This window comes from Protomyctophum bolini (genome assembly GCF_963924005.1).
Source record: "Protomyctophum bolini genome assembly, chromosome: 9".
Classification (NCBI taxonomy): Eukaryota; Metazoa; Chordata; class Actinopteri; order Myctophiformes; family Myctophidae; genus Protomyctophum; species Protomyctophum bolini.
The window spans coordinates 35,774,351-35,796,013 of record NC_137870.1 but is presented as its reverse complement, the minus strand read 5'-3'; the positions used below and the strand labels follow the sequence as shown (position 1 = coordinate 35,796,013).

At 43.7% G+C, this 21,663-nt stretch overlaps 1 protein-coding gene across 9 annotated transcripts in view; it reads right to left on the bottom strand.

The window, feature by feature from the left end:
• Positions 1–2,487: 2,487 nt before the first annotated feature.
• arhgef12a (Rho guanine nucleotide exchange factor (GEF) 12a) overlaps positions 2,488–21,663 on the bottom strand; it is a 54,438-nt gene continuing 35,262 nt past the window's right edge. For 4 of the 9 annotated variants that reach the window (XM_080772382.1, XM_080772385.1, XM_080772384.1 and 1 more), the window contains 24 exons: positions 21,270–21,407; positions 20,138–20,170; positions 18,470–18,584; positions 17,988–18,093; positions 16,759–16,959; positions 16,315–16,429; positions 16,021–16,053; positions 15,468–15,619; positions 14,877–15,023; positions 14,470–14,555; positions 13,572–13,697; positions 12,943–13,057; positions 10,704–10,804; positions 9,627–9,704; positions 9,142–9,217; positions 8,417–8,584; positions 7,087–7,174; positions 6,567–6,644; positions 6,362–6,456; positions 5,715–5,918; positions 5,276–5,512; positions 4,034–4,269; positions 3,677–3,832; positions 3,406–3,477 (listed from right to left, as the gene is read on the bottom strand). In XM_080772382.1, the coding sequence (XP_080628508.1) occupies positions 3,463–3,477; positions 3,677–3,832; positions 4,034–4,269; positions 5,276–5,512; positions 5,715–5,918; positions 6,362–6,456; positions 6,567–6,644; positions 7,087–7,174; positions 8,417–8,584; positions 9,142–9,217; positions 9,627–9,704; positions 10,704–10,804; positions 12,943–13,057; positions 13,572–13,697; positions 14,470–14,555; positions 14,877–15,023; positions 15,468–15,619; positions 16,021–16,053; positions 16,315–16,429; positions 16,759–16,959; positions 17,988–18,093; positions 18,470–18,584; positions 20,138–20,170; positions 21,270–21,407 (2,899 nt within the window). In that variant the 3' untranslated portion in view covers positions 3,406–3,462. Of the gene's footprint in view, positions 2,832–3,404; positions 3,478–3,676; positions 3,833–4,033; positions 4,270–5,275; positions 5,513–5,714; positions 5,919–6,361; positions 6,457–6,566; positions 6,645–7,086; positions 7,175–8,416; positions 8,585–9,141; positions 9,218–9,626; positions 9,705–10,703; positions 10,805–12,942; positions 13,058–13,571; positions 13,698–14,469; positions 14,556–14,876; positions 15,024–15,467; positions 15,620–16,020; positions 16,054–16,314; positions 16,430–16,758; positions 16,960–17,987; positions 18,094–18,469; positions 18,585–20,137; positions 20,171–21,269; positions 21,408–21,663 lie in introns of those variants that run through there. The other 5 variants (XM_080772383.1, XM_080772390.1, XM_080772386.1 and 2 more) reach the window with 4 other exon arrangements.

The window sequence follows — 21,663 nt, the reverse complement described above, 5'->3', positions numbered from 1 at the left end:
ACGACTACACAGACGACATTCTAATTCCCATTTCCCAATCAAGAAATGTATTTTGAACTGTGATGATTTAACTTGACATAATCACACAGACGCCTTTTTTTGAATCCCCGAGCTAGATTTGTTAATTTGTTTTTCACTTTAAATGAATGTCAAGAGTACAAAAAACAGACATGCAAACAGGTCCTTTTGAAATGTGTCATGGCACCATTTATTTATTTATTTATTAAAGTTTATGCATAGCCTTCCATGTTGATCATTGTACAGTATATGTTTTGACCTCTGTGACATTATTAGAAGATCAGTCAGTTCAGCGTTCCACGGCAGTAGCAGAAGGGGGGGGGGGGGGAGACGATGAGAGGGACAGCAGGCAACACACCCATGAGCAGTGGTGGAAAGTAACTAAGTACATTTACTTAAGTACTGTACTTAAGTAAAAATGTCGAAGCATTTGTACTTTACTTGAATATTTCCAATTTCCAGTACTTTTACTCCACTACATTCATTTAACTTTAGTTACTAGCTACTTTGTAGATTTTTGATTACTATTACAAAACATACACTAAGCACTTCAGCCGTTATACATTTGAAAATAGCCGATCTAAAATCTCACAATGCGTCGCGATGCGACCTGTTATTTTCAAAATATGATTAAACATTTGAAAACGTGAAATGGGACTTTCTGCATAATGGCTACTTTTGACGCCAATACTGTTTCTCAAGTGGGAGTAGTTCTATATCGCAGTGTTGATACGGTTACTCAAATAAAACTATTGAGTACTTTTTCCACCACTGCCCATGAGCACATGGGGGGGAGGGACAGATACGGTGTGTGGACGAAGGGACAAGTAAAGCATTAAAACCACTAAGGGCTTATGGTGAGAATGACACCCATAAAGCCTGATTTACACTCGGTAGAATTAACGACGGCGTCACTTAACGACTACAGCTGATATTCATGCAGCACGGCCTCTGGTCTCAAAGACTTGCATTTGTCAGAACGACTTGGAGATGTCCGCCTTCAGGTCGGATACGTCTCGCCACATCTAAATCCAATGGAGTTGATGGAACGGACAAACGGCCGCTAACAAACCTACGGCGAATCGCTTTGAAAACCAATCCTGATACCATCTCAATAAGAAGGACCTTAAGTCTTTGCATTGGCTGCTGTCGTCGCACAAAGGGGTGGTGCACGGGGGGAAACAGACGTACAAGCTCACAACGCACTGTGAGCTTGCATGTCGCCTTAAAATGGCATGCCCAAAATATGGACACCAGCTTGAAAGTTGTTAAATCGCCTAATTGTTTCCACACAGTTTAAGCCCCTGAATTTAGAGATCTAATTTCAACCAGAGACCTCCGATACAACCGGCTACGCCAGACTAGAAAAACACAAGGAGCAGCTGCTGTTAAAGGAGCAGTTCCACTTTAACATGTACTGTCACACGTTGCACTAGAGCTGGTTAACAGATTAAAAAAATAATCAAAAACGATGTTTAACTTGAAGATCAGTCGGCAAGCGACGCCCGCCGTGTGACGGCCCGGAGGATACGTTGAAGCTTCAGTGAGTTGAGAAGGAAACCAGATACACACATCGGAGCAAGGAAAGAAGAGCACAGGAGAGGACGAAGAGAGCTGAAGAGGAAGCGAGACGAGAGAGGATGGCGCCGGTTTCTGTGAGACGGGCGGTAAAAATTCCCCCGATGCGTTTGCCGGTTTGTAGATCTGCTATTTTTGTCACGCACCGCCGCACGACGGAGCATAAATTAGGCGTGAGGAGGATGGGGAGACGGCAGGAGAAAGCTGGTGAACACCAGCGGCTAACGGAAATGCAACAGGACCAGATCAGAGCCTTCGGACTCTTCATTCTAGTTAACACACCATCCCAGAATTTATGTGAAATTCTAGACTTTTTCTTCCTCTTAAAAAAAAACAAAAAAACACGTTTCTAAAGAGTTGTAACACTTCAGGTTCTATCTGTCCACCAGTGCAACTCTGGTCTCTCCCTCTCTCAGTCCGAATAATATTCCTGCTAATTTGATCAGGGTAAGCTAGGCTAACGTGCTAGTATGCTAAGTGTGCAGTCACACTCACACACGCGCACGCACACACACACGCACACACACGCACACACACTACCCCTGTGTGTTGTTTTTTTTTGTTTTGTTTTTTTTACATTTTTAAGCAGGATATGCAGCCCGATAGGTCACAAGACCGATGGCCAAAAGCATGCAAGCAACGTGGGAAACACTTTTTAAAAAAAGAAAAAGAAAACAAAAAGAAAAGAAAGAAAATAAATACATCTTGGGATAAAAAAAAATCTTAATACATTATCTTAAAAATTTTCCTTTTCTTCTTGTTTTGTGTTTCATATATATATATTCTAAACACACATCTTTGTACATTTTGGTATAAGTTCTCTTTCTTGCAGGGAGAAAGGGGACTTGGGGTGGGGGAGCTAGAGATGGAAGATGGGGGGGGGGTTGGGGGCGGGGGGCAATCCCACTTCCCTGATTGCCTTGTGCTGATGGAGGGGGAGGGGCGTCCGGAGGACACCTCCACCCTCCAAAACCGTCTCTTTTTCATTTCTTTTCTTTTTTGTTTTGCTCATGCTCAGTTTCTCTCGTTTCTCTGTGGCGGTAACGACCGTGTGGGCGACGGTTGTGATGGAGGGAGGGGCTCAGCAGTGAGAGGACAAGCTTATCGAGAACGTCCAGGAAGTCCAGGACAACAGGAAGTACAAAAACAGACTGCTCGTCGTTTAACACTTCCTCTTTGGGACCAGAGCCGGAGGAGGAGGAGACTTGGGCGTCGGAGTTCCCACTATCTCTTATCTGGGGGAAAAGAATGAAAAAGGCTCAGGTCACTCTTGAAAAGCAGTATAAATATTCCTTAAACACTTCAAAAGGTAACAGCATACTCCACCAGAACAGCAGTCCTTTCAGTTCAGGACGGCTTCCCAATCCAGTTTTGATTTTGTCGATTAAAACTATGACAAAAAAAAAATGTTCTACCTTTTTTCCCCGGAGGAAAAAAAACCTCCTCACACTCGTTATCTATCATCTCCGATACGCTGTGTGGTACTGAGGTAGATTCCTTGACATAGTATGCGTTGATGGTCTACAACTGCTAAAGTAAGCCGTTTCTGTGTCTCAAGTAAACGCCTAGTCCATGCCAACTTCAGAGCTCGCTTAATGCTTATTCATAGTCCAGTTTTCGGTGAAGAGAGGTGACCACCGAAACGGTGGTTAGCATAAAGAGAGACATGTGTTGTGTGAGCGGTGACCACCACGCCGTGACATCATGTTGTAGTTTTCGGTGGTCACCTCTTCACCGAAAACTGGACTATGAATAGGCCTTTACCGTTGCCCGCTGCTCTGTGTCAACCACACAGCTGCAGCCCTTTGCTGCTCCTCTTTTTGGCAAAGTGACGCCATCGTACAACAACGTTTGAGGCATAGCCATTTAACCCATTGACGCCTGGTGCAACGTATACGTTGTTCTACCCTTGATGCTGGCCGTGCTCTCTGTGTCTCATCAGCTATTGCTATACATGTAGCAACATAACTATTTAAACAAAAAATCATCAGAATTTGAAGGTTTTCAGAAACCTTAGGTCAGGCCCTAGAAGGCGTTCCCAGATTCGGCCTCAGGCATCAATGGGTTAAGAGCTATATACTTTTTCATACAACAAATAGCAAAAATGCATTGTGAGCTTGTAGATCAGCAATTTATTTTTTAATAACATATTTGACATACCTTTATTTCCATCTGCATCTGATGGTGACCTCTCTGGCCTTTGGCTTATTATGTTATTATACTTGGCTTCAACCTCCTGCAAGAGAAGAAAATGCCCCATTGTTAGATTACAAGAGCTTTTTGTCAAGTTTCGTGTCAGTTCAGTTTCAGACTGCTTGTTTGAGTTTTAGTTTAGTTTTTATTAGTTGCAGAATTGGTTTTAGCTGTTTACGTTTACGGTGGCCTTAGTGTGTGTGTGTGCGCACGCGCATGTGCATTAGTGTTTTTAATGTGTTACCTTCAGATAGCTGAGGTCGGACTGCAGGTTTCTGAGATGACACAGCACCTGTCTGCTGAACGAGGAGAGGCTGCCGCCCGCCGACACCGACGAGAACCTCAGGTTGATGCCGGAGTCCGCCACGCAGCCCCGCGACGCGCTGCTCAGCTGCTTCCCCGTGCTCGCCATCGCCATGATGTCGTCGTCCGTGGTGCTCTCCCCCGGACCCCCGTAGCCCTCCAGCACCAGGTACCCCGCTGGTGGTGGAATCAGAAACACACAATGTACAACTTAGCAGACGCTCTTAATTCACAGTGATTCACAGTAAGCAAGAACACCACGTGGTCATCAAGAATCATAAGTAAGCTAAGAACCTAACATATGATATGTCTAACATGTACAATGAGACTATGCGTACACACTATAGAATGCTATGTCTACGTAAAATGATATCTAATTTTTCAGACTACGGCGGACGATTGGGAGTGAGTCTGCAGTTCTGATTGCAATGGGAAGTGCATTCCATAGATTTGGAGCCAGAAGGGAGAAGAGTTTGGGACGTGTGGAGCGTTGTCCTGGCATTTTTAGTGAATGTTCTGCCAGCGTCCCCGTGTTGTCCGATCTGACACGTGTGACATGTGTGGCTTGTGTGCTGAGGATAAGTAGTACCGGGTTTAAAGTGTTGATTTTTGAACAGCACATTTTAATTTGGTCTTTTGAGTACAATTCATTTTGATTTAGTCATGTTTGAAGATGCCTGAAGAAGGTCAGTAGACCGAAAGCTTGCTAAATAAATACATTGATTGTGTGCAGATCTGAGTGTGCGTTGCTTCCCTTTATTTTTCTCATGTTCCCTTTGTGGCTCCAGCACCTCACTCAAGTTATTTCAGTGGAGGAGCGGTGGTTCTTTTTACATTTTTGTCTGATGTAGTCATGTTTAAATCATCTGAAATGCTTTAGTGTTAGTCTAGTTTGAGTCGACTAAATCTAGTTGATTTTGTTGACTAAAATGTGTTTTGGCGGGTCTTGATGTAATGCCTGATTTTAACCTTAACCAATGTTGTACATTTTGACAAAATATTGATCAAAACATCAGTAAAGTGGTCCCTAAAATTGCGATCAGCACCGGACGCAAAAATCTGGAACTGGTCATGCCCAAATGCTATATTCTAATAGCATTTTGATTAGTAACCTTCAAGATCAAACGTTATCTGTACCACAGTCACCCACACACTGCAGAGGGTGCAGAGAGTGCAGACATACCATAGTCCTCAGGGGAATCGAAGAAGCCCGTGTCCCCTGAGCCCAGGTCCTGAGCCGGGTCTTCGCCCTGCGTGCGGCTCTTCTCCGAGCCGTTGTGGACCGGCACCCGGGCTCGGCTGTCCACGGGGGTCCGCAGAGAGGTGGTCCTGAGGAGGCGGGCCCCGGATGAGCGCTGGGCGCGCTCGCTGGCCTCCTGGGACATCAGCTGGGTCACCAACACCTGCTTCAATGACGCCACTGTGGGTATATAGGCAGGGTAGAAAGATTAATTCATCCCTTTGACATGGCCTTGTGCACTGTAGCATAATACACTCTGGACTGCCAAATACGTGTTAACCGGTCCAAACAGGTCCAAACTGGCTGGGAATCACTGAATGCTCTAAGTCTAGAGTCACTGAGCCCGGATGTGAAATAGTGTGGACACCACATCTCCACTCACATGTCTTCAGTGCCTCGTCTGCCCGCGAGGGGAACAGGTCGAAGGAGTCGCCCTCGCCAGCGTCTTCGGCCGCTCGGTACGGGAGCTCCGGGTCCTCGAAGCCTTCCTCGTCCTCTTCCTCCATCTTCACTCCCTCAAAAGGGTTGTTGCCCGGCAGGGAGCTCTGCGCCACGCCACTGGGGGCGGCGGGGCTGCTCTCCTTATCTGCGGGGGGGAAGGGTTATGACGAGATCATGACCTCAACATTTTAAAAAGAATGTTTTCTAAATCATGACAATTTTCGGAAAGATTTGAGGCAGATTTTAACGATTTTTCAAAAATAGCAGACCTACAAGCTCGTAGCACCAAAAGCGGTTCCTGCCCAATATAGGTTAAGCAATTTATCGCTGGGGTCTCCAATTTGGACATTAACATTTATATTTATTTATATGTATTTACTGTTGTGTTTTTACATGTTGTTTGTATATGGACCCATTGTGTCTGAAATAAAGTTTTCAATTAATATAGTACGTGTTGTATAAAAGCCTCTATGGCCCATGCACCTCCAAACACACCCTCGTGCTGAAGCATAAACCTGGCCTTGTATCGATTTAAAACAACATCACAAAACAACGGCACATGAATGGATAAAAGTGGCTCCAGTTTACCAGTAGAACGGGTGCTACCGGTGGACGTGCGGTCGGCCTCTTTAGTGAGTCTGGAAACGCCCGTGGTGATGATCTCCACTCCGTCTCTGTCCCCGCTGGAGGACGGAAAACAGAAACGCTTCAGTTTCGGCACAAAGCTCTGTAAAATGTTGGAAATAATCTTTGACTCAGCAGCTGCTTGAGCAGGATAACGCAGCATACGTACTCTGTCTGAGGTAAGGGTATGACGCTGTGAGGCTTGACTTTCATGGCGTCGGCTCTCTGGGTTATTAGGCGTTGCCACCTGGCGGAGCGAGGGAGAGAAGACGGGAATAATTAGACCAGTGGATCTCACAGTGTGGTCCGCAGACCCCCCAGGGGTCCTTGCGGGGGTTCCAGGGGCTCAACAGCTAAATGATTGATACTTATGAACCAAATGGTCCCTGTTAACCCATTAAAACCAGGAAAGCATCAGTGTCATTTTAGATTTTTGCGTTGGCTATTAAAACATGGCAGATGTACAAAGCTCACAATGCGTCACTTCGTGCCGGGAGCTTGTACATAGGCCTTTTGAAAAAGCTTGAAAGTGTGAGAAATACTGATTTAGAAGGCATTTGTAGAATCTGTAGAGGTTAAGGGTCTGTAACGCAGATAATTAACAAATGGAAGCACATTACTTCCATGGGTACATGGAAAACCCAGGGATCATCACTACACTAGAGCAGAGCTTGAGGAGGCGGACTCACGTTCTCTGATCGGAGACGGTGGGCGCCATGAGTTCGTAGATCTGGGCGCCGTTCTCCGACATGGACAGGACGAAGAAAGACTTGTTGTCTGGCGGGACAGAGACATGAGCGGTGATTAGTACAGGGCATTTACATGATTTCATTACAATGCGGTGTAAGTGATATATTCTCGTTAACAAAATAATATATATATATATTTTTTTTGGTTAAGGTTAAAGCTCTATATTCTAATAGTATTCATTGCTATATAGGCTATTTGTTCAGTAACAGGGGTCTCTATCCAGCTCTTTAGTAAAAAAGAAAATACATTTTGAGGTCATGCCAATTTTATCCAACCAGGAGCGAGAACTCAAAAGATTATTATGAGCTTCAATTTAATAGAAAATTTAGTTTGAACATTATCATGCATCTCCTGATAGGATCAAATTGGTATGCCAAACCGAAAATGTAAATTACTAGAATACACAGCTACGTGTGTATTGTTGTGGTCGTGGAATTCTCTCAATTGTATGTATAGATAATTATGTTTACTTAACAGCCGGAGAGATGGGGAGGACCCGGTACCGATTACTATATATCGGAATATAGAGCCTATTTAAAGGGCGATATAACTCATTTTCAACATTGAACTATGTCATCAATATAGAGATGTGTGGAATAATGTAAAGTCCCCCTCTAGCTAGCTTAGGGGGTCCGAATATGTTCGTAGATGGCAGAAAAATAATTAAGTCTTACTTTAGCCCATTCTGAATGGGAACCCCTTTTGGTGTTTTAAGCATTACATTATGCTTTAGCTATTGAAAAATAGCAGATCAGAAAAATCGTGAAAATGTGGCGCAAATCTTTGAATATATATTCTTTCAGAGCGAATGTTTTTTAACTCAAATCTTTGCTTCTGGGGGGGTCCCTGGAACAACATATTTTCAGATGGGGGTCGGCGGCCAAATCTAGGTATTTTTGGGGGTCCTTCACATGAAAAAGCTTGAGCACCACTGACATAGAAACATAGGTTTTTTCAGAAAACTGTGTAGGATTTAGAAGACATTTGTAGAATTGTCCTCAGGTCAAAATTGGTTATAATAACTATTAACCCATTTTGGGCGGGAACCCCTTTTGGCGTTAGCTATTGAAAAATAGCAGATCTACAATAGCTCATAGCGCGCCACCGAGTGGCGCGCTATGAGCTATTTTTGAAAAATCGAAGAACGACTGACAGGATTTAGAAGAGATTTAGAAGACCTTTATAGAATGGTTCCCAGGTCAAAATGGGTTAACTAATAACCATTGATCAGGTTCAGCCTATGGATGTGTGTACTGTAAACCCACTGACCTGTGGCGACGGAGCGCACCAGCACCGTGTTGAGCTTGATGATGGGGCTGAAGAGGTGCTTGGTGTCGGCGCTGCCCGCCAGGTTCTTGCTGTGGCACTTGAGGATCAGACGCTCGTCCTGCTTCTGGAGCAGCACCAGGATGTCTTCCAGGAGGAGCGTGTACAACTCTGTACGGTGGACAAAAAGGACTCGCATTAGTTCCCCTTAGGAAAGAGTATCAATGCCCGAATACCGCAATATAGAGATTACGCTGTTACGAGTGAAAGTACGGAATTCAAAATGTATTTGAGTAAAAGTACAAAGGCATCGAAATGTACCAAAAGTATTTACTCATTATGCAGAAAAGATTTATAATAATCTTTTGAAAATGGCCGAAAGATGTATAATAATCTTTTGAAAATGCCCGAAATGTATTGTGTTTTGTAAAAAAGAATCAAAATATACAAAGTTAACTTAGTAAGTTTTCAAATAAATCTATTGGAGTAAAAGTACAATATTTGGGCCCGAAATAGTAGTGGAGTAGAAGTAGAAGTATTGGAAATACTCAAGTAAAGTACAAATACCTCAAAAATGTACTTAAGTACAGTACTTAGTGACTGTGCGCAGACAGAGGGAGCGGTACTTCCTCGGACACCTCGGGACAAGCAGGTTTACGGTAAAACGCTGCTATGGATTAGGAATAGGTTGTTTTGGGAGAAACACTTGTAAAGAGTGGTTAACGTACCGATATTCTTGTCTCTGTTGACCTTCCACGACAGCGGTCCCTCGTGTACCATCGTCCTCTTAGTGAGGTCCAGGTTCTGGTGGACATTAAAGTCAAGAATTAAGGAACGGAAATAATAATGAACAATAAGATTCTTTATCAATAAAAATGAATGGATTAATCAATGATTAATTGGTTCCAAGTAGCATACAGGTGTCCCCCCCACCTGACCACAAAATGGCATTTCGCAGAGAAATACAAAGAAGACATTCTAGGGCACATTTAACCCATTTTGGGGTGGGAACCCCTTTTGGTGTTTTAAACATTATGTTATAATTTAGCTATTGAAAAATAGCAGATCTACAAGCTCATAGCGCGCCACCGAGTGGCACGCTACGAGCTTGTAGGTCTGCTATTTTTTGAAAAATCGTGAAAATATTTATTTCAGAAAACTGGAGGATTTTGAGGATTTTGGCAATGTTTCCGAAAAGGAAAAAAAAAGTCACCTTGAGCTCCAGGATGAGGGGGTTGTCAGTCTGCTTTAGAGTGGAGAGGTCCAACCTTCTCTGGTAGTCCTCCAACCTCTGGAGAGAGAGAGAGAGAGAAAGAGAGAGAGAGACAGAGAGAGAGAGACAGAGAGAGAGAGAGAGAGAGAGAGAGGAGGCGGGGGAGAGGAGAGGGATTCAGAGATTAATAAGGCTTTGTTCAGACTGTAACAAATCCAATTTGTTTCTCAAAATATGATTTCTAGGACTGGCTGTCCACGCTGTTATATGCGAGTGGTCAGATTTGTGCATTTAGACATCACTGACCCTTTCTGAATTGATTACGACATAAGCGGGAGTAATGCTTAACCGCTAAAACCCTGTATGGTTGAGGGGTTAGTCCATCAGGGCTAAATGCTAGTGGATTTTCTGTTATTGTGAACATAGCAGACAGAGAAAACCACAACAACGTAGAGACATGCTGTGAGCTTGTCCCTCGGCTATTTTCTGCCAAAGCCTTCCTTCCCCACAGTACGGATGCTGGGGTTGAAGTTAATTTATACTCTGCATTAACACAATGCGTTGCGACGCCATTTTCGATGAGTGACTCTGTCGTAATATAACAGGGAAGAGCCCTGTTATAGTACAACGGAGTCACTCATCCAACATTTTGAATGTAAAATGTAAGACGTTTTAAGACCATTTTTAAGATTTGCAATGCATTTCAATGTGGCACAGGTCTGACTCAAAAGTTTCAATCAGTTTCCATGTGGCTTTGTTGCCGTTATAACATCAATGATGACTCAAAATAAGACCTGCCAGTTTGAACATGGCTATATTCCTGGGTAATTCCTGTGGAAAAATATACAGTAAGGCATGGTGAAAATGCATGGTGCAACAAGTAAGACAGCAGAGGGGGAGATCTAGTGGTTCTCATCCTTTTGTGGTTCAAGTGCATACAAAAAGACTAGCACACCTGCTTGAAGGACATGAGCTTTACAGTAAGAGCTTTTGCCTTGTAGAAGGCATTGTGAAAGATGATGCATCAAGAGTGGGAGATCTATACGAACACGTGAATATAAAGAGACTATAGCGCACCTGCTTGTCCTCCGACTCTTTGACTGCCTGGTTGACGTGATTAAGGATCTTTCTGCAGCAGTCACCAGCTTGCTTCACCTTGTCCTTCTCCACAGCATTGTCTGAAAAGACATTAGTACGTCACATGATTAATGAAGCCTCATGGCTTGTGCCATAAGTATGATATAGCAGAAGGGAGCATTATGGTCTTATAATAACTGGTAATACTTTATTATCAGTGCATTCTCACGGCGTGAACCCAACACCGTGGCCAACATTAACACCCCGAACACCCGGGGGTATTTAGGACCTATAATCAGAGCGCCCAGCGATTTATAGCAGCGGAGCACATTTAGCGACGCACCAGGTGCTATCCCGGATGATGCTGAAGTAGCTAGATGTAGCCAAAACACCCCTGAGGCGATCGACAACAACGGGAGGTATGATTCCTTCTAACGCGACTAGCGACGGGACTGCGATGGCGCGTATAAAACATAATCTTTGATTAGAATTGGACGGAATGATTTAGATCAAGAGTTATTCACGTTTTAATATTTTTCGATCAGATCCGCTAAAATGGGGAGGATTATTTTGAACGACGTCCCAACCCGGAAATGACATCAAATGTTGCCCAACAGACACTCCCAGCGATGCGATCGGTTTCCATATCAATAAATCTCCGTCCTTTTATTAATCTCCGTCCTGAGCACTGGGCGTTACGATTTGATAGGACGGAGAACTCCGTTTATGCCGCTCAGGGTGTTAAAATGATGTACCGTAGTGTACCACAGAAATAATGATACAGTAGAACAGTAGAAGGGAGCATTAAGATCCCATAATAGCTGGTTATACTTTAGCATTCTCATGGTGTGAAGTGTGAACCCAGAACTGCGAAAAAGGTTAAAATGATGGGAATAAATAAAGGAGAAGACATTTCCCAAAGCGTGCATTACCGCCCCCGGACCATTACAATGAAAATCTGTCCATTTGTCACAATGGTTGGCATGTCGCCCACACATAACGCAGCTCAAATGAGACTTAATTTGGTTCTCCCCCGCCATCTCTCTTCTGTAGTTAGATTCCTGTATGTCTTTGACTCAAATCCAATGCTTGACTGGCAAGGACGCAAAAGTTCTCGTTTGAATATTTGCTACCACCACCAAGATATGCACCCGCGGCGGCCCGCCGCCCTAGGCTTCCACGCCAGCGCAGCGGGCCGGCCCTCCTACTCGTCGCGCCGTAGCCCTCGCGGCATTCCGTGGCCAATATCACCAGAAAGAAGGGTAGGTGCTCTTCGCCAACGTATGAATGATACTAGGCTGATACAGCCGGAAATAAATTACCAAAATAATTCATTCATTAATTGACCTGCCGCTCCTCCTACATCCAGCTTTTAGTTACCGTCCACAAACTTAATCTTAAAGAACACTTTTTGAAAAAAATAAATATTATGTTAATGACGTTTAGAAGATTTGGAACACATTCCTGGGGTCTTTATGTTTGTAATATGTTACTGCCTCCCCCTGGCCAGCCGGGGCGCCTGATGGAGGGGAAAGGAACTGGTCGGAATAACCTGTTCCTTCCACGTGCTACGTCCGTCCGGGGAAACTCTCCCCTGTCAGGTCAAAAGAAGCAGCTTGGACTCCTCATGCATATAAGGAAGCATGAGGTCAGTCTGCTCAATATGAAGTCACTGAGACATAGCAGACAGTCCAGTCTAGTGAGAGGGGACTCTCACTAGACTGGCAGAACTGCCCATCAGTTCTGCTGCTATGAGTACATCAGTGGTTGTCTGTGTGATGAGCTGTTCAGCTAGGAGCAGCACACCATCACCATTCACAATATCAATACAGTGGGAGTGGGTTAACCCATTCTGACCAGAGATCAGATTCTAAAAATGAAATGACAGTTTTCTATGTTTCTATTTCTATGTCGATTTTTCAAAAATAGCTAAAGCATAACATAATGCTAACACCAACAGGGGTTCCCGCACAAAATGGGTTAAGTGAGTTATAGGAGAATGAGGCTATCCTGCCTATTAAATAAATACTGTGATACATAAAATGAATAGAGAGTGGGGTTGGAGCTTGATCTATTGGTTAGACAGATCCTCTGCCTGGAGGGGGGTAAAAAGAAAAATCTATTTCGATTTCCGCAGCAGCCCACAGTTCACAGTTGAGTTATCAGTGGGAAAGGGACCGCGGAGATATGCAAGTGTATGTACTTGACATTGCTGTCCAGTAGCAGAGGGTATTTGTACCTGTGTACTTGGCAATGCTGTCCAGTAGCAGAGGATATTTGGTGAGTCTCTGCATCTCAACAGGAATCATATCCTTCAGCTGCAGCCTGCGACACTGTCGTTTACTCTCCGCCTCCTGCGGACGACACAAATACAGTCAATAAGTAGGTAATGACACAATTAAAACTCGACCTTCCTTTCCACAAACATCCTTACTACCCCCCCGAGTGGAATAGTAAGAGAGTGGCGACACGCTTTGGGCTATAGTTCCAAACATTGGAACTATCCCATTGAGATAGAATGAGCACTTCCGCATTCACATTGTTACAATGGGAGTCAACGCTAGTGTCGCCACTCTCTTACTATTCCACTCGGACCTCTCCCAAGTCCTAATGAGCTCATACCATATTCATTTTACATGTTGTCCTTTTGACGGAATTCTACAAGTTATTCAGTAAAGCCATGTTGACTTATTTTGAAATATGACCTTAAAACATTTAAGGACCTTAACACATTTCTGCCTGCCCCCAGATAGTCGACAACTCTGCTTTATACGATTGCTATCAAGCTACATGTCTACAGTACGTATATATTTGTCTTCTTTTTCTTTCTTCTTTAAGTGACCAGTAGAGAGCTGAATTAATTCGTACCTGCATAAAGGAGGTGAAGCGCGCGTCTTTCTTCTGCCGCGTCTTAATGATCTCCAGAGCGAAGGGCTGGTTTGAGCAGAACGTTCCCACAGCCTGCTTGATCTTCTCCTCCTGTCCACCGCCGAACTGGAAGCACACGACGGAGGCAACATGAGAGAGAGGCGGGGATTGCTACAGTCAGTCGATATGTGCGTCCGGTTCTTGTAACCATTAATTGGGGATATAGTGTGTGTGTGTGTGTGTGTGTGTGTGTGTGGGGGGTAGCTCACAGAAGTGGGCAGGGCTTAAGTGCTCCAAATGCAGAGAGAGCTTAAGCTTAAATGTAGAGTAAAATCAATGCCTGCAGCCCCAGGGGGTTGTTTACCCTACTTATAGAGACATGGTTGTCAGGCCCATACGGGGCTGCCCTGACGGATACCGAGACGTCAGCACCATCTAGGCTACTTGTGTGAGTGGTCCCATTTACAGTGGAGAGTGGCTGTGGAGGTTCCTCAGCTCAATTCCACTTAGATCTGTATGCCCATCACGTCATGCGTTGCTACAGGGAAGGCAAACAATGCTTTTATTCTTCGACGTGTTTGAGCTTTTAGCCACTAGATGCTTTGTCCTACGACGAAGAGCGAAAATAGCCAATGCAAAGGTTTGCAATTGAAAAATGAAAGGCTAGAATGATGGTTAGTTATACAGCCCTACTTGTGATGTACAGACAGTCACACCGAAGCGTTTGGAAATGGAGTGAGCCTCCAGAGACTATTATGCACAGCAGACATTGCTCACCTGGAAGCCATTTCAAGTTTCCATTTACTTGTGTACCGTAGTCTCTTAAATCAGTCATCATCTTAATCAAAACATTTTATAAAAATGGAAAACCCAATTTCAATGTGGGAACTGTACTTACCCAGCAGAGCAAGTCATCTCCTATCTGATCAATTACAGAAGACTCGTTCCTTTTCTGAGTGGCTGCCATCTGATCTTGTATTGAAACTGAAATACAAAGAAAAGTCAATAAAATAGGTGCTGTGTGTGTGTGTGTGTGCACACACGTGTGTGTGCACACACGTGTGTGTGTGTGTGTGTGTGTGTGTGTGTGTGTGTGTGGGCGAGTGCAATCCTAACAAGAATTATGAATAACAGAGAAAGAGTCAACTCTTTACTTTATCCCACATATTCTTTCTTCTAGTGGAGTTTTAATGGAGTGTGTGTGTGTGTGTGTGTGTGTGTGTGTGTGTGTGTGTGTGTGCGTGCATGTGCGTGTGTGTGTGTGCGTGCCTGTGTGTGCGCGCGTCACGTGTGCGTGTGTCTCACCATGAAGCTGCAGAATCTCGTCCAGGTTGGTGAAGATGTTCTTGATGTCAGCAGGAGGAAGGATGGCCTCTTTGGAGAGCTTCTGGAAGAACACCTGGTCTAGAACTCTCAGCATGCGTACGTGAGCACGCTCTGTGTAAAAGAGCTCTGGAGAGACACACACACACACACACACACAATGTCACTTTGCCCGGGTACAGGGACAAACAAGCTATGACAGAACAGCTGGAAGCAGATGGGTGAATTAAAAAGCCTACTGAATAAAACAGTAGCACTAGTTTGTTGTCAGAAAGCATTTGGGTCGAAACTGCCCTCTAGTGGACAGTGGACACATTGCCTAAAAAGGGGGTATGAAATAGCCCGACACCTGAATTTTCATGTTGAATTGCCAGCACATGGTTGGCAGGTTACGCACAGGGCCAGTTCTGGGGGGGGGGGGGCTGGCAGAGCCCAAACAATAGCGTGCGTCCTGCCCACCCAATCAAAGGTTATGGGGAATATGTCTAGCCAATATAAAAATAAATCCACAAATGAGCAGCACTTGTAGAATCATGTCTCAGGCCTTAACGGGAATAAACCACATGTCCTCACCGTTGATGACCTCCTGCCTCTTGATTTGGTGCGGCCTCAGACCAGCCAGAACGTCGCGGCCCACCAGCTGCTGCCAGTTGGGGGGGTCGAGCTCCGAGTCCGTTCCCTGGTCGTCCTCGCTCTGGACGTCAGCGGCGCCCAGCCCCTCAAGCCTAGCGGATTGCACAGCCAAAAAGGTTCATGAGAAACATCGTCCTGCCGCTTCTTAGTGGCAGATTATACTGGACAAAAATAAAGCCTGACCCCATGTATCAATATCGGCAGTTCATTAAATGCTTATTTTCTTAAAAGGAATAGCACCTCTACAAGCTCGCAACAAAGCGATCAGGTCTATCAGGAAACTGTTTGAATAAGTCTTTAGTTTAGGTTATGTGAGCATTTACTTATGCGTATAATACTTGCTTGTCCAGTGTATAATTCTTCATATATTATTCATATATAATTTAAATCATTACATTAGTTTTTCAAATAGATTTCACTAAATACAGGTGAAAACATCAGTAATTGGGTCGAGGTCTAGAGGCAAACGTTGATTGATGGAGGTAATCCTCACCTTCTAGTGGCCTTCGGTGTTCCTTCAGGTATTCTGCACACAAGAGGACAAATACTTCCGTTAGAAAAGGTTATGCAAAGAAATGCCAATGAGCACTGTAGTTAATCAATTAGCCATCCCACAGGTGTAGTTAATCAATTTTGAAGCTGAGATCAGATTCTAAAATGTATGAGCTTGTAGATCTGCTATTTTTTCCAATAGCTAAAGCATAACGTAATGCTAACACCAAAAGGGGTTCCCGCCCCAAAATGGGTTAATCAATTAGCCATCCCCCAGGTGAAGATGATGTCACACCTGTCGCTCTCTCTATCCTCCTCCTGCAATTGGTCCAAAGTGTCCGGCAGGCCATCCAGAAGATCTGATTGGACGCCGCCACTCAGCCTGGAGGGACCAGAGGTTGGAGTCCCACCTGGGCGATGAGTCAAAAGTTTAAAGTTTAATAGATTAAAGACAACAGATGATTAATAATTGATACAAATTTTGGACATGTAATAGGCAAAAAGCTTAACTTTTTTTTTTAAACCAAATTCAGAAATAGTTAAAATGGCAGATCTACAAGCTCGAAGATCAGCTATTTGAACTATTTTTCCAACAACAGCGGTGTGATGAAGTAAATAACGCTAAAGTGGTTGCAATCAATAGCCTAATTGCAAAGAAAATAATCAATAGTTGAATTGGTTCATTCTGGCACAGTGATTTATGGCATTGCTGTTTTTTATTTATTTTTACTTTGCTCACCTAAGTCGGCGTCTCGGCTGGCATCCGAGCTGTAGGTGGCGCTGATGGGTGTGGAGGTGGCGAGGGACGCTGTGAGCTCCGAGCCTTCGCTGGACTGGCTGCCTCTCAGACGTCCTCCTCCGTCCAGCTGCTCACTGGCTCCTAACGTAGGGTGAGACAACTGCTTCTGAGGTCTGGGCCGCTCCTGCAGGGCCTTGCCCACTGTTTAGAGACAAGAAACCAGAGTCAAACCCCCCTCCAGTAAAAACACATTGAGACTGCGTCTCTTTTACAAGTGGGAACTGGCCAAGAGGCAGAAATAAAATGAATAAACTTCAATACATCGTAAATGTCACATTTTGGAACAGCAAATAAAACATCCATAATACACCTATAAGTACTACAATAATTACAACAAATCACCAACATCCTAATATTTTAGTAGCAGGGAAAAATACACAATATACAAAATATAAACCGAAATAATAAATATATAGGCATGAACATAGGCTAGTACATATCCAAACATGTGCAGGTGTTGGACTGTACATCTAAGATGATCCTTTTGAAACTTCTCTCAAGGGAACTTTCAAAGCTGCAATTTTAGTCACTCTGGAGGTCATTCCACGACCAAGGGCCAAAGAAGGCCAGACATTTTTTTATGGGAACTATTGTTTCATTTCAGTGAACATGATCATCGTTCGGTCGTTCAGTGAAAAGACCCGTTCATTGTTTTGCATTGCACGTGTTGCAAGTAGTAATTGCAACCAGAGGGCTACAGTCAGTCAGTCAGTCATACAATATTAGACTCGGTCAGACCCAAGTCGGACATTCGTTCACAGTTAGTTTGGCGAGGCAGACCGGTCGGTCACAGCACTTCGTTCAGAGTGAACGAAGAACGATATATCCATTTCGGTCTCGGCCATTCAGAGTCACCACCCCCCTCTCCTCTGCAACTCTAGTCTAGTAGCTGTTCTGTGTGCTATGGGGGCCCCGTCCTAAAGCTCGCGCTGGAGCAGTCGGAACAGTCTCACCAACGCCGCCGTTCATTTATTTGTTCGTTTATGACCGACGCAACACAACTACTCCATGCATGCTAAAGGAATATCCCACTACAAATCGGCAGCTGCGCGGCAGGGCACCGCGTACCGTTGGTGCTTATGGGTGGCACTTCATGCACGTCAACGCTATGCTGCGAAGCCTGTTCACAGCCTGTGTGTGTTTCCCTTATTCTAAAGCACAAGTCTCACCTGACGCGGATTCGACACGGCTGGGCCGCCGCTGAGGTATGATGCTGGGAAACCTGGCTTTCTTCTTCTCTTCTCCTCCCTCTACCTTCTCAGTTTTGATACTTTTCTGTTGAGCAAAACAAAGAGAGAGAGAGAGAGAGAGAGAGAGAGAGAGAGAGAGAGAGAGAGAGAGAGAGTGTTAACTGTTAAGCAGGTGAAGTGAACTGGGACAGTTACATTAAATGACGAACAGGGATATGGGGAGGAGGGAACAGTATAGAGCACCGAAGTCGGACGTCAATATCGGTAGAGGCACTAGAGGGTGCAAATGCACAGGTTCATGTACTTTTTATTTGCATTGTAATCCCCAGGGGGGATTTTAGATGGCCTCATATAATAAACTTCCGTGAACCAGGGGAATCGAGGGGATGAGCGAGTGACGTCAGGACTCCGGCGCTCTATACAACAGTACAAATAGGGATATGGGTGGTGTGTCGACGTACCTTGATTTTGGGAAGGAAGTTGATGCGGACCCGTTTGGACTCAAGGCTACGTGGTTCTTTGACCCTCACACCAAGGTGCTTCATATATGTAAGGATGACGTACTGCATAGTAGTGCTACAAAACAAATCACACAGTCAAGGCAATCATCACATTAGTATTTATCTTTTTTGTATTAGTAATAGTGATGCACAGAATATTCGGCCGCAGAAAATATTCGGCAGAAAATGGCTAAAAAAGCATTTTCGGCCTATTCACAGAATATTGTATGCAATTAATGCATTCAAAAGAGCTGAATAAATGTTTTATGGACCCATAGTGATTATTATTTAAGTTAAGTGTTGCCATAACCATTTATTTTGCCATAAATCAGGTAGCTTTAAGGTACAGCCATGACAGCAATGGTAGGAAAAAATATTAATATTCGGCTTTCGGCCAACTGTTTCCTATATTCGGTTTCGGCCAAGCATTTCCCTTTCGGTGCATCCCTAATTAGTAATCAAGTTGACAACACGATAAGAGTGATAAAACGGAAGAGAATGAATACAAGTTGCTACAATGTGACCATATGCCGTACAAACCCCTTTTAATGTCTTCTATGCATGCATACCATCTGGCAGTGGTGGAAACAGTAACATTACTTAAGTACATTTACTTAAGTACTGTTCTTAATTATAATGTTGAGGTATTTGTACTTTACTTGAGTATTTCCACTACGTCTCAGAGGCAAATACTGTACTTTTACTCTACTACAATTCCAGTTACTTTGTAGATTTATTATTATTACAAAACATACATTAACCATTTCGGCCATTTGAAAATAGCCAATCTACAAGCTCACAATGCGTCACAACCTGTATTAAAAACTGAAATACCAGTACTTTTGTCATTTTTACATTACAGTACATTTTGACATTTTCTTATAATTATAGTATTTTTATATTCAGTATTGATACTTTTACTTAAAACAATAAAAAAAATTGAGTACTTCTCCCACCACTGCCATCTGGTATATATGCTGCAACCATATGGCATTCAGTGTTGCATGCATATATATATGAACACGGTGCAGACACGCCATCTTGAATGTAACCACATATGAACCACAGTATCTGTATTCAGGCCATGTCAAAATAGGTGCACTTCCGGTCTCCGGCATGAATAGGTGAACAATCAGCAGAAATAGTTGAATGTTTGGCAAAAATGACAGATCTAAAAGCTCTGCTATTTTCTGTACAACAAAGGGGATATGGTTTAGGTGCTTAAGAGACTGCCAAAGCACTTTGTTTCTAGTGATTGTGATGTGGAAAGGGGCTTGGATGACACCCACGAAAGAGTGTGTTTGCTCTTAAGTCATTAGACCTGTTCAAACTTCAAAAGGGACCTGGAAACTGTAAGCTATAAGAAATGCACATGTCACATGAAAATGAAAAAGAACTGCAATGGCTTTTTTCAAAGAAACAACTCGACATGTGCGTGCTACTAGGACACAAGAGCTTCAGCTCCACTTAGTGTGAGAATACTGTGAAGACAGACGACTTCATGTACACAGCGATGACAGATGGTCGGAGAGGCCATGTGACACCACGTGGCCATGAAGCATTCGTGCCACACAGAGCCCCTGAGCAGTTGTCTTTCCAAAGCCTCCACAGCATGGGCAGCACGCTTACCATTTCTCTTCCTCTGTGGGCTGAGTTGTCAACCTAGAAACAAAGACAAACAAACAAACATGACAATAAGGGGCAGCATTTTTTCACTTCATGGTGTAAGGTTCTGGGTGAGTGTGTGTGTGTGTGTGTGTGTGTGTGTGTGTGTGTGTACCATTTGTGGTAGTATAGTACCAGTATCAGCTATTTTCAGTGCGTGACATCGGCACACATTTGTGGGCATGCGTGTGAAATTGTGTATGTTGTTTAAAGAATGAAAGTCTTCCAAGCTGGGAAAGGCAAAATTGTCTATTTTGCAAGTAAGTATTTTTTCCGAAAGCAAAGCTGTAATTCCATTTGTACACTCTCAGAGTTAAACTAGAAAGGTCGCAATTTTTCAATATTGCAGTGTGGTTGCCACAGTCGTGCTGGTGTGAGATATGATCTGGACAACAGATGTCAATATGAAGTTGAGTATAACATTGACCACTTCTGTGTCTTAGTCATACTTCTCTCTCCTTTCTTTCGTAATCCTTTTTGTCATCAGACGGACAGCTTGGTCATATACTTCTCTCTTTGTTGACGTTTTGGTAACTCATTCTCCTGCCGTTAACCCAGTGGTGGAAAGTAACTAAGTACATTTACTCAAATAGTACAATTTTGAGGTATTTGTACTTTACTTGACTGTATTCCAATTTCCACTACATTTACATCTACTCCACTACATCTCAGAGCCAACATTTGTACTTTTGCTCCACTACAATTATTTGAAAACTTAGTCAGTTACTAGTTACTAATACAAGCACACGATTCCCGATGAAGCCGGTCAATTTGACATAGTGTGTGTGGCAAAAACTGTGGGAGGAGTAGTGCGGCAAAGTATCCTCATTTACAATAACAATAGTCTGTTTGCCCTACTAATTAACTTTGATTTTACAACACCGTATGTATTGGGGTCCCGGACCTAGAAATGCCATTAAATCGGGGGCCGTAGCCTAATTCAGGTCCAACCTGGGGCCCTAGAGCCATAAAAATCATTCTCTTATGGGGGTCCTTGGCATATATTTTCAAATGGGGGGGTCCGCAGCGTAATGAGTATCATTTTGGGGGTCCTTGACATGTTCCCACACACACACGTCACTGCGCTTCCACTCACAGGACGTCCTCTATCTTGGTGACGATGTTCTCGGCGTACGAGCGCTCCCTCTCCAGTGTGCCGCGGTCTCTGACTCCCTCTTGGTCCAGCCTGGCCAGCTCCACTTCAGCCAGCGTCAGGCCCATACTGCGCTTGTGCCTGCAGACAGTGTGTATTTAGATTTAAGATTAATACTTTTAGTCATAGTCTTTGGAATAAAAAAATTACAATTAGTTTTAGTCATATTCTACTCGTCGTGTTTTGGCTTTATCGTATGATTTTAGTTGACTAAATCTAGAGTTTTATACTTGCTTGCATGCTGAAAAATATAGAAAGCTCACAAAGCTTGTAGATCTGCTATTTTAGTTTAGTTAACTTACTACTTTAGTAAAAACTAATTAATTTCATTAGTTTT